The 12,787-nt window shown below is 34.3% G+C and overlaps 2 protein-coding genes and 1 pseudogene across 2 annotated transcripts; 1 reads left to right on the top strand and 2 right to left on the bottom strand.

Moving 5' to 3' along the window:
- Positions 1-595: 595 nt before the first annotated feature.
- On the bottom strand, positions 596-1,449 carry LOC117912723 (EG45-like domain containing protein). Its single transcript, XM_034827416.1, has 3 exons — positions 1,368-1,449; positions 991-1,270; positions 596-870 (listed from the first exon to the last, which is right to left on the bottom strand). The coding sequence occupies exons 1-3, from the start codon at positions 1,447-1,449 to the stop codon at positions 864-866; spliced, it is 369 nt and encodes a 122-aa protein (XP_034683307.1). The 3' UTR covers positions 596-863.
- Positions 1,450-5,143: 3,694 nt separating this feature from the next.
- On the top strand, positions 5,144-7,095 carry LOC117913268 (annotated as a pseudogene).
- Positions 7,096-8,003: 908 nt separating this feature from the next.
- LOC117912722 (EG45-like domain containing protein) lies at positions 8,004-8,632 on the bottom strand. The gene is made up of 3 exons (XM_034827415.1): positions 8,515-8,632; positions 8,146-8,425; positions 8,004-8,025 (listed from the first exon to the last, which is right to left on the bottom strand). Exons 1-3 carry the CDS (start codon positions 8,630-8,632, stop codon positions 8,019-8,021), a joined length of 405 nt encoding a protein of 134 aa, XP_034683306.1. The 3' UTR covers positions 8,004-8,018.
- Between the last annotated feature and the right edge of the window lie 4,155 nt (positions 8,633-12,787).

Here is a 12,787-nt window from a genome sequence, read left to right as displayed (position 1 = left end):
AACACTAATAGAAATTACTAGTGCAGTTTTCCTATTGGTCGTCATCTATGTGATAGAGTATGGTATAAAGCTTTGGAAAAAATACCATATGAATTATGGGAAAAAAAAAAAAGCAGAAGCAGAGAACCAAATTTAAGCTAATTTAAGAGTACATTTTGAATTGAAATAAAATAGGTCGTAAAGGCATCAAATTGATGTTTGTGGGATATGCTAAAAATCATAAAACATATAGATTTCTTAATTTAAAAGATTGATTCTATTTTAGAAGCAATATCGGCATAATTCTTCCAATATTCAGTAATTAAAGACATTCATTGTTTAAAACCAAACAAGGAATCAATTTCAATAATGGAACTTCTAATGAAAAAAGTAAGCATATATATATATATATATAATATATATATATGTGTGTGTGTGTGTGTGTGTAAAGAATTCTGCTTCTACCGCTCATCGGAAAAGCTTAACCTCTGGATATTCCTCAACTTTTAAATACTCAAAAGAACTCCACTTATGTAACACAAACCAAGACTCACATTCATTGATTTACAAAAAACACAGCGATGTGATCACAGAAACTGAAATTGAAAGACCTCGAGCTAAAAACATAGAATGGAAACCTCAATAACAAAAAGGCAGCTCCTCAGACATTTTTATTTATTTATTTGTGAACGATGAGCAAAAGGATTGTATTGCCTTGAAGCGACCCACAGAATTTCGGTACAGAGACACTCACCCCTTACAAAAAGATCCAAAACAAATGAGGAAAAACACAAAACCACTCACCCCCTTCCAAAAGCATTAAGAAAAAACAGAGCCTTCTCCCTCATCGCAAACCCAGCCCGATCTTCAAAAAGCTCCCTCCCTCAAGCCCTGCACGCACATCAAGCGGCCCACAAGAACATTAAAAATTCCAGCAGAAATCATTTAAAAAAAAATTAATTACCTGAAAGATCATTCAATGTAATTAATATTAAAAGGGATGACACTTACTCTGCATACTCTATTTTAACCCAAGCAGCAGAAGGATTAGCAATAGCCCCAAATGCAATAGTAGAAAGAACAAGGATCACTCCATTCCTAGAGGCTTTATCCACAATATTCACTTTTATGATCTGACCAGGTTTGCATATCCCCGGAGTCTCTGCGCTCAAGCACCTGACAAAGTACTGCCTGCCGCACGCTGCTCCATTGTCCCATAGCCCATCTCCGGCTGACGCGAATAAATTGTTTGATGGGAACTTTGACAGATCGTTGCCGTAGCAGGCAGTTGCTGTATCAATTCCCAGATTAAAAAAAAAGAAAAAGAAAAGAAAAAAATGTGTAAATTTGGAAGCTTTGAATTACAGTTATGGGTCTTTGGTACTCACGCAGATATGGGGGCGCATATTGGCCTGCTGTGCCAACATCTCCTGAGCAGAAATGAAGAAGCCCTGATAATATGAAAAGCATGTCTCTGGTTTTCAGAATACCCCTCACTCTGAGGAGAGAAATATCCGGTGTTCTGAAGGTATTAGACTGATATGGCGCTGTGATGTTGGCCCACGACGGTGTATTAGACTGGCCATCGCTTTTTGACTTTTTACGACTCACTCTGAAGATTATTCAGGAATATACATTGAATGCTGAGATTACGTATTGAATCTCTGTTAGTAGATCTCTTATAAAAAAGTGTTTGTGATTGTTCCAGAAAAAATGAAACATCATGAGAAGTATTAGACTTTGTGTATTAGACTGGCCTTCGCTTTTTGACTTTTTACGACTCACTCTGAGGTGTTCTGAAGGTATTAAACTGATATGGCGCTGTGATGTGACTGGCTCACTCTGAGGGGAGAAGGAGAGAAATATCCGGTGTTCTGAAGGTATGGTATTAGACTGATATGGCGCTGTGATGTGACATCACACAAATGAAACTATAAATGTAACTGTCACGATGAGATGACCCACGGGCCCTTGCAGAATCTGCAATCATCATCACACAACTGTCACGATCAAATGACCCACTTGTTCATGTTTGTATAAATTTTTGGCAAATGCCCACACCCAACAATTTTGGGGCTGAGTCTTGAGCCAATGAGGATAGCTCTTATAGGCATCCTTATTCCTCTCATAATCCCACGTGGGATTGCTAACTATATCAATGAAAACAAATTATCAAATCCACCAAGTGGAACTCTAGACCTGAATCCACACGGCTACACGCATTTTGTACTTAAATATGACAAACAAAATAATATATATTGGATTTAAATTTTTTTTATAATATTAAATAAAAATAATATAATATTTTTAAAAAATAAAAATTAGTTTAAATTTTTATTTTTAATTTATACATATTTTATGTAATAAAATTTAAAATATTAATATTATTTAATTTGATAATATTAAAGATATAAAATAATATTATTGATTTTTAATTTATTCATATATATTTGATAATAATATAATTATATTTTATTTTAATAATATATAAATTATATATTTATGATGTCATCGATTCGACCGCGATCCAACCAATGAACCATGAATGGTAACTTTTCCGGGTCGATGACTAGTTTAATTTTGAAAACATTGTTCACACTTTCTTTATCAAAGAGTTGGAAAATGTATTCAATTTCCATATTCGTTTCCAAACATTCTATTGGTAACGGGGGAACACAAAACAAAATAGTACATGGAGAACGGTTATACCTTGCAACATTCCTAAAGACTAAACCAGTCAAACTTTGATAGGATATTAACACCTAAAACATCAACTTGTTACCTATTCAATGCTCACTTACATGTCGAGCGCCATTCTCAACCTCACTGTTCTCATTTCTTTCATTTTGTTAACAAAAGTCACTACAAGAAAATAGGCTTTTAGGGACAAAATATTTTGTCATTGAAAATAAGAATTTCATCTCCAAAAACATTTCTTGACAAAAAATATTTCATATCATGTTGGTCTAAAAATATCCCAATGAAAAAAATCTCATTTCGCCACCTAAAGTTTTCTCCAACAAAATTCAAATTTTGTCACTCAAGCTTTTTGCCAATGAAATATTTCATTGGTAAAAGTAAAAAGTTTTATAATTGAAAATTAGGGATGGCAATGGGGCGGGTTTTTTCGGGTACCCACCCCGCCCCGCCCCTAATGGGACGAGGTTAAAATTTATTAAACGGGTTTGGGATGGGTATGAGATTTTTTTTTTAAACCCAAGGCGGGTTCGGGTATTGCCCCATCCCACCCCGCCCCGTTTACATATAAAATTAATTTTAAAATTTAATTTAATTTAAAATTTAAAATTAATTTAATTTAAAATTTTATTTTACTATTTTTAATATATAGATAATAATAAATTTTTTTAATAAAATAAATTATAAAAAATATAATAATTTTATTATTTATAAAATATATTTATTTTAATGTAATTAAAATTTTTAAAGTAATTTTTTTTTTTTAAAAAAAAAAAGCTAAACGGGGTGGGGCGGGTATGGGAATTTCCCATATCCGCCCCGCCCCGTTTAATTTTTTAAACGGGACGGGGATGAGAATTGGTTTTGCTAAATGGGGCAGGGTTGGGATGGGAGCGACCCGTCCCGTTGCCATTCCTATTGAAAATAGACATAATTTATCCCAAAAGTCATTAGCAATTTCCTATTACAAATTCATTTTGTTTACAAAACCTAATATCTAAATTTTGTAGAACAAAATTAACATTGAAAATTATTCTTAATCCCTAAAATAAAAATTCATATTAAATCTCAAATAAGCCCAGATAAAGCTTAATCAATCTATAAAAAATCAGACATTACCTAGGTTGTAATCCAAGGTACCAACCATGAGTCATCGACAGACTATGGCATTGTGACTTGTGAGATCTGATCATGCGTGGAGTGTGGTTGTCGGTTGTGCCATGAATGGAGTCTTGGCCATGGTGTTGCCAGTGGGATGACACTCCAGTGGTCAGCGACAATGGGAACAACCGTATGGATGCTGGGAGGAAAAAAAATTTGAACTAGATGGTTCAGAGGGAACTGATCAGTTCATTCAACTCCTTGGTCGAACCGTTGCTTCATTCAATCCGATTCCGATTTGATCACTTTCCAATCCAATTCGCCGAATCGGACCAAATCGGAACCGTGACCAACCAATCAGGTCTAATTTTTAAAACCATGGAAAATAAAGAGAAAAGGGTGATTGAGGATGAGAAAAGGGGCTTTGGGAAGATAAGAAAAGGAAAGTGGGAGAGACCGCAAAGAAGGAAAAAGAAGAGGGTAGGTGTGAAGGCAAGTGGGAATAGAGGCTCAAATATTTTTAGCTCTTTTAGTGTTTTGAAACGAAAATGGAAAAAAGGAATATAAGATGAAAGGTTACGACGAAATTTCATAGAATGGGAAAAAGGGAAGATGTAATCTTTCACATCTTCAATTATTATTAATTTATTATTATTCTTTTATCATCATTATTTACATAAAATAATAAAAATAATATATCATATTATGAATATTAAGTACTAAAATAATATAATTACTAAAAACCCGGGTATTAAGAAGTGGTTGAGTGAATGGAAAGGAGTTGGGGCCAAAAGTGTTCCAATTTCCTGCGAATGCGTGCCATCTCCCTCATGAAACTTTTCTTTCCCACTTTCAAACTACTACTCTGCTCTAAAAGAACCCCAGCAATTCTGCTGAGTACTCGGCTGTCATCAGTCACCAACCATGGTCTCATTAAGAACAATATCTGCTGAATCTCCTATCCAAGTCCTCGCCTTCTCTCCGCTGGAACTTCTCTTGCTCTCTCTCTGTAACCCTTAAACTTCCTCAACAGCATAATAAGCCTTGGTGGGGAATTCCTTGCTTCTTGGGGTTGGACGTCAATTATGACCGTGGCACGATTGGGAACATAGTCATGGAACAGTCCGTGAATATCTAGGTCCTTCTCCCCTAGGTTTGGTCCTATACCGTATCAACCAACCACATGTTGCTTGGCATTTATTTTCTTGAACACGGAGTGGATTGTATTATGTAATTTATATTTAGTCATAAAATATTATAAATAAATATTTTTTTTTATGTATTGAAAATTATACATATAACATCATTTTGAGATATTTACGCTTAAATTTTTTTATCTAACCAGTGTTTGATGAGATATAAGATATCCAAAAATAGTTATATTTCAATTTTCCAATACAGCTTGATCAGTCTTCCAACATCATGTTCTCAATCACCCTTTTAATCAAATGCCCAAAGTGCTTGATTCCTTGTTGAGTTTTCCTTTAAAGGTTCAAAGTTGAAGGCTGTCAGAAACCCCAGAATGGAGTATAACCATTTGAAAACATTGTCAGAAACTTTGTGACCATGATAACCTCAAGAACTTGACAGTATTCAGACTGGAACTCACTGGCCACATGATCATCAATGGCCAGGAAGCTCAGGGCCTTGAAAATCAGAGAAATGGAAGATGTGTTTGTACCCATCTTGAAAAACTGTCCCAACATAGTAGAATTGAAGAAAATCCATGCCCACATGGTCAAGTTTTCACTCTCACAAAGTAGCTTTTTGGTGACAAAAATGGTGGATGTGTGTAATCACCATGGAGAAACAGAGTATGCGAATTTGTTATTCAAAAGGGTGGCTGACCCAAATGCTTTCCTGTACAATGCAATGATCAGAGCTTATAAGCATAACAACGTTTACGTCTTAGCAATCACTGTTTACAAGCAAATGCTTGGACACTCCCATGGTGAAAACCCCATTTTTCCTGACAAATTCACCTTCCCATTTGTTGTTAAATCATGTGCGGGGCTTATGTGTTATGATCTGGGAAAGCAAGTTCATGGGCATGTGTTCAAATTTGGGCAAAAGTCCAATACAGTCGTTGAAAATTCACTTGCGGAAATGTAAGTAAAATGTGATAGCTTGGATGATACCCACAGGGTGTTTGAGGAAATGACTGAAAGAGATGCAGTTTCTTGGAATACCCTCATTTCAGGGCATGTTAGATTAGGGCAGATGAGAAGGGCAAGAGCTATCTTTGAGGAGATGCAGGACAAGACCATTTTTTCTTGGACAGCTATCGTTTCCGGGTATGCTCGAATTGGGTGCTATGCAAATGCATTGGAATTTTTCCGGAGAATGCAAATGGTGGGTTTTGAGCCTGATGAGATCATTCTTGTTTCTGTTTTACCAGCTCGTGCTCAGCTGGGAGCTCTTGAGTTAGGGAAATGGATACATATTTATGCAGATAAAGCCAGGTTTTTGCGCAATATTTGTGTTTGTAATGCTTTGATCGAAATGTATGCAACATGTGGAAGAATAGATCAAGGGCGTCGCTTGTTTGATCAGATGAATGAGAGGGATGTGATATCTTGGAGTACAATGATCGTAGGGCTAGCAAATCATGGAAGAGCTCGTGAGCTATTGAATTGTTTCAAGAAATTCAGAAGGCAAAGGTGGAACCCAACATCATCACCTTTGTTGGTCTTTTTATCAGCTTGTGCCCATGCTGGCCTTTTGAATGAGGGATTGGGGTACTTTGGGTCAATGAAAAGAGATGACAATATAGAACCAGGGGTTGAGCATTATGGTTGTTTGGTCAATCTTCTTGGTCTTTCTGGGCGCCTTGATCAGGCTCTTGAACTCATAAAGAAGATGCCAATGAAGCCGGATTTGGCTATTTGGGGTTTGTTATTGAGTTCCTGCTGAAGTCACGGCAATCTCAAGATTGCAGCCATTGCAATGGAGCATCTGCTGGAGCTTAAACCAGACGATACGGGGAACTATGTCTTGCTTTCAAAATCTTTATGCAGACTTGGGAAAGTGGGATGGTGTATCGAGGATGAGGAAACTCATGAGTAGTAAGTACATGAACAAGACACCAGGGTGTAGTTCAATTGAGGTGGACAATATGGTTCAAGAATATGCATCAGGTGATGATTCAAAACCATTTTCCAAAGCTATATATAGGGTACTAAAGCTGCTGGTTATGCACTCAGAGCAGAATGGATGATGATATCATGGAAATTATGGTTCCTGACATAAGTTAGTTCTGTTTTAAAATCAAGAGAGTCTGGTGGGATGAAATGCTATCTATATCCACCAGTATGATTGTTTCTGGGCAATTTCATTAACTGTGGCTCATATACCCAGAGCCCGCAATGGTTCTAAATAACAAGCATAACCTGCTTTGAAAATGAAGGGGTTCTTGCATTACCATGTGTCAGGCTTTTAATTAATTGATCATCACTAATAGAAATTGCTAGTGCAGTTTTCCTAATTGGTCGTCATCTATGTCGTAGAGTATGGTATAAAGCTTTGGAAAAAAATACCACCATGTTTTTGGGATATGCTAAAAATCATAAAACATGTGGATTTCTTAATGTAAAAGATTGATTCTATTTTAGAAGCAATATCGGCATAATTCTTCCAACATTTAGTAATTAAAAACATTTATTGTTTAGAACCAAACAAGGAATTGAAAGATTCAATTTTAGAAAATAATAAAGAAAATTCTCATAATAAAAAAAACAATTGCTAATCAAGATCTAAAAATATTAGATAAATCAAAATCTAGAAGGAAAAGGAAAAGGAAAAGGTTGAGCCTAAGAATTATTTTGAAGCAATGTTTTTACCATATTATAATAATAACAAAAGAAAATTAATTGTAAAACAGTTAATGCTGCTTCTACCAAGGTTGCATCGCAGATGTAACCAATATCACATGACACAATCATTTCCATCTTTTATGATCCCACCATAATTTTCATCTTTTATGATCCAGAGAGAGAAAGGACCATTCTACCGCTTATCGGAAAAGCTTAACCTCTGGATATTCCTCAACTTTCAAAAACTCAAAAGAACTCCACTTATGTAACACAACCACCAACACGCAAGACTCACATTCTTTGACTTACTAAAAACACAGCCATGTGATCATAGAAACCGAAATTGAAAGACCTCAAGCTAAAAACATAGAATGGAAACCCCATTAGCAAAAAGGCAGCTCCCTTATACGTACATCCGCATTGATACCGTCAAGCCCTGCGCGCACATCAAGCACCACACAAGAACATTAAAAATTCCAGCAGAAATAATTTAAAAAAAAAATAATTAGCTGAAAGATAATTCTATGTAATTAATATTAAAAGGGATGACACTTACTCGGCAAACTCTATGCTAACCCAAGCAGCAGAAGGATTAGCAATAGCCCCAAATGCAATAGTAGAAAGAACAAGGATCTCTCCACTCCTAGAGGCTCTATCAACTATTTTCACTTTTATGACCTGACCAGCTTTGCATGTCCCTGGAGTTTGCGCGCTCAAGCACCTGACAAAGTACTGCCTGCCGCACGCTGCCCCATTGTCCCATATCCCATTTCCGGCCGACGCGAATAAGTTGGTTGATGGGAACTGTGACACATCGTTGCCGTAGCACTCAGTTGCTGTATCAATCCCCAAATTAAAAAAAGAAAAAGAAAAAAAAGAATGTGTTGGAAGCTTTGAATTGCAGTTATGGGTCTTTGGCACTTACGCAGATATGGGGGTGCATATTGGCCTGCTGTGCCAACATCTCCTGAGCAGACATGAAGAAGCCCTGATAATATGAAAAGCAAGGCCAATTGGAGGTGTTCACTCTCTCTCTCCGACATGCCTCTCTCTCTCTATATATGTAGAGCTTGTAAATTGTAATGAAAGGAATAGGAACATCCACGGGAATAATGTAAGGAATAGGGAATATATATATATATATATATATATATATATAATATGTAAGGAATAGTAGGAAAGAAAACATTCACTCTATGTAATGTACGGAAACAGGAAGAACACTTTCATTAGCATTTAATTTCTTGTACGTAAGGAATCCGCAGCACAATCCGCAGCATTTAATTTCTCACATGAGAAGACTATATGTAATGTAGTGATCATTTAATTTCTCACATGAGAAGACTATATGTATCTTCACCAGATCTTTTTTTTTTTTGGTGCTATGAATCACTGTCTTCAGATATTTCTGTTATTAATATGTCATTCTCATCACGTCTCCAATACTATACGTATCTTCACCAGATCTTTTTTTTTTTTGGTGCTATGAGTCACTGTCTTCAGACATTTCTGTTATTAATATGTCATTCTCATCACATCTCCGATACATGGCTGGCAGTTTACGATATTTCGCCAGATCTCCAAAGTCATGATATCATTTAATATAATTGAATTAAATGGATTATAATTTTAATATTAAATATATTTTAAAATTAGATATATTATAATCAAATATCACAAATAATATTTTATATAATTTAATAATAAATGTACACTTATAAAATTCATATTTTTTATTGATGCATATGATATTATTATCAAATATGATAAATCATATTATACATATATCAAACTCTTCAATAAAACCACTTTAAAATGTCTATTATACTTTTAATTACATTTTATGAGGTTTTTATTACATTTTTATGAATTTTGATCAATTTTAAGCTTATCAATATTTTTTTTTCAAAATATCCGTAAAATTGAAATACTGATATATCCGTAATTACTGATATTTTTATCCTTAATTTTCTTAGACAAACATTTCTTATATGGTGCGACTCGCTTTTTATTTATAAAAAAAATGACATTTTAAAAAAGCTTTAGAGTCACCATTTATTTTTGTTTTATTTTTTTAAATAAAAATTAAATAAGAAAAAAAAAAAACCTTAAGTTCGTCTTTTGAAAAGAAATACAGGTCTGCAAAAATCGAGTTAAAATTCGAAAATTATGTTACCTATTAGGAAGGTACGATATTAAGCCTTAAAGTTATGTCTCTATTAATTAGTAAAAGGTGACAATTAATTGGTTAATCAATGGATACCTAGTAAGAGTTGAGATATATAACGGACAAAGCATATATCAAAGGATAATTGAATGAGAAAAGGAGGAAAGGAGTATAATTGAGCAACAAGTCGAAATGTGCTTCCATTGAAAACAAGGTCAATGAATAATACAAGTGCAAAATATCTCATGTCATTCACGAAGTGGGACAAAATCAATTAATATTAATCAAGCAAAACAATTAGAATTGGTATCATGGATGTTGGGCTCTCACAAAGACCCAATTTATTTTTGTATGAATTAATTCCATAAATTCTATTATTTTGAAATTATGAAATTTATTCATATTTATTAAAAATCAAGAAAATGGTTAAAAGTCGAAGAGAATGAAAAGAATGCATGCAGAAAGGAAATAGTAGTTTTAGCTAAAGGTGGCTGATTCAAATAATCACTTTCACCACTCCTCGAGAGATACAAGAGTACAAAACTGCTAAGAAATTTGTTGGTTCTCTTCTTAAATACTAGAAAATACTAAGAAAGGGTTCTGAAATAAGCACAGATTCAATTTAACGAAAGACTGCACTGTTTTTGTTGTGATGTTGTTCCAAGAAATTTAATAAGAAACTAAACATCTAATTAAGTGTCCTTTGGATACACTTCCTCTCATTTGTTTTTGAAATAAAAAACTTCAATATAAAAGTAAGGAAAGGAATGGAGGTGGCATGAGGGGTAGAGGGAGGGGTCCATGTGGTCTCTATGCCACATTTCGGGCTAGCACTTTATTTTTTATCATTCTCCGTTATTTATATATAATTATTTTTAAAAATGATTATTAAAAAATAAAAGATAATTAAAAAATATATTTTTATTTTCTAAAAACATAAAATAAAAAACAAAAAACAATTTTTTTATTCATCAAACATGTTTTTTTTTTATAATTAAATAGACCCTTAAAATTTTTGTTTGATTTTATTATAATTTTTTTTTTTTATTAAATGAATAAAATATTATATAACATTAACGTTATTGATTTACATGACATCAACTTTTTAGTACCTAACCCATCACGTGCAAGGTAGTAATTGCATGCGGTCGGCACGTGGACCAAACCTACCATCAAATGAAAAGGCAAACGAGTTTTTAGGATGCCTTTTCTTCTTTATACTATTATAAATCACAGAATCATAGTAAGAAATCTGTCATTTGTACGAGAAACCCAAGTCTTAATATTCAATGTCTTGCTTTTGCATATGCTTACAGTACCCCCATTTCAGCTAATACCCCACTGTTCATTACTCAATTAGCTCAGAAGGTATTTACACAAGGGCATGCAGTTTTGAAATTATGTTTTCTCTCATTTGTATTTGTCCTTTGCAGGCTAACTGCATTGCTTATATTATTTTCGCATTATTCCATGTACAATTATTTGGTTTGTATGTATATGTATTGGATGCTCTCTCTATCTCTCTCCTTTTTCTTTCCTTTGGTGGTGATTGAATGGCTGATCAGCTGGTACTTCAGGCACACATTTCATTTCTTGTATTCTTATTCCTGCTTTGTTCAACGCCCTATTACTCCACACTATTCATCCATCTTTTCTATCTAGTTTCAATAAAAATTTATATTCCTTGAACCCATTCTTGTTGAATGAAAAGCAATGCGAGAAAAAGATATTGTAATAAGAAGATGAAGCCAGTGGTGAGGCAACTTGTGTTAGAGATGTTGAGATATTATGAATGCTTTCCTTATATCATTATTTCCTTATATCATTTAGTGTTGAGATATTAGGAATGTTTAGATACTAGGAAAGTTGAGATATTATGAATATTGAGATATTAGGAATATTGAGATACTAGGAATATTAAGATATTAGGATATTAGTTGTTATTTCCTTATATCATTCTTTCCTTGTATCATTCTTTCCCATTCTTAGAATGGTGATTACCCTCTATATATACTCTGTACATGAACGAATGAAAGTATGAATGAAAAAACTACAATTTATCAATTTGAAGATGGTATCAGAGCCATGGAACTTAAATCCTGGATATTTTGTCGCTATGGTAGTCCGACAGCGATTAACCATCCTAAGACAAACCCTAATATTGATAAGTCAACCTTCAAATGCACTCACTGCAATAAGACTGGTCCCACCAGTCTGGATATCCCACAATTTCAAAGCAACGACTCTTGGTATGACCAGGAAAACAATAAGGAACCGAGGGTTTGAACTATGGACCTTTAGATCATGTTTAGGCTATCAACACTTTGTTATTAATTATAATAATCGTGATCAACGGAAAAAGGATTCCAAGAAAACCTCGACTGCAATTGTTGCCGAAATAAAAACAGAGGCTAATGTTGCTGAGAAAGCCTCTGCATTGGTAGCCGCTACTGATCATGGTGGTAAGTTTTAAATACTTTTATACCTGTTATTAATAGTACATGGATAATTGATTCTGGTGCTACAGATCATATGACTTTTGATTCTAGACAGGTTTCACCCCTTAGACCTTCCTCACAAAAAATTGTTTCCACAGCCAATGGTAACACAACCCCAGTTATTGGGGAAGGATCCTTAACTCTTACTGATACTTTGAATTTGGATTCTGTTTTAGTTGTTCCATATTTAGATTACAATCTTTTGTCAGTTTCTCAAATCACTACAGCCTTATCTTGTATTGTCATTTTTTGGCCTGAATTTTGTGTGATTAAGGACATCCAAACAAGACAGACGATTGGTTGTGGTATTAAACGGGAAAAACTCTATTACTTGGACTTGCAGTCAAAGGATTCAAATAAGTTGCAACAAGCCTTGATGGCAGATGGATCTGAGAAGGAGAAGAAAAAGTCTGAAATTTGGTTGTGGCATCGACGTCTGGGACATGCTTCATTTGGTTATTTAAAAAAATTGTTTCCTAGTTTGTTTGCAAAGAGTGATATTTCTGGTTTCCGTTGTGATATTTGTGAATTGG

Source organism: Vitis riparia, chromosome 4, assembly GCF_004353265.1.
Source record: "Vitis riparia cultivar Riparia Gloire de Montpellier isolate 1030 chromosome 4, EGFV_Vit.rip_1.0, whole genome shotgun sequence".
Classification (NCBI taxonomy): domain Eukaryota; kingdom Viridiplantae; phylum Streptophyta; class Magnoliopsida; order Vitales; family Vitaceae; genus Vitis; species Vitis riparia.
Note: the sequence above shows the minus strand (reverse complement) of the source record. Positions and strands in the feature narration are given on the sequence as shown.

Coding starts and splice junctions, on each gene's coding strand:
- LOC117912723 (XM_034827416.1), bottom strand. CDS start 1,449: ATGCTTTTCATATTATCAGGGCTTCTTCATTTCTGCTCAGGAGATGTT. Junction 1,271..1,367: donor ATATGCGCCCCCATATCTGC/GTGAGTACCAAA, acceptor GAATTGATACAG/CAACTGCCTGCTACGGCAAC.
- LOC117912722 (XM_034827415.1), bottom strand. CDS start 8,632: ATGTCGGAGAGAGAGAGTGAACACCTCCAATTGGCCTTGCTTTTCATA. Junction 8,426..8,514: donor ATATGCACCCCCATATCTGC/GTAAGTGCCAAA, acceptor GGATTGATACAG/CAACTGAGTGCTACGGCAAC.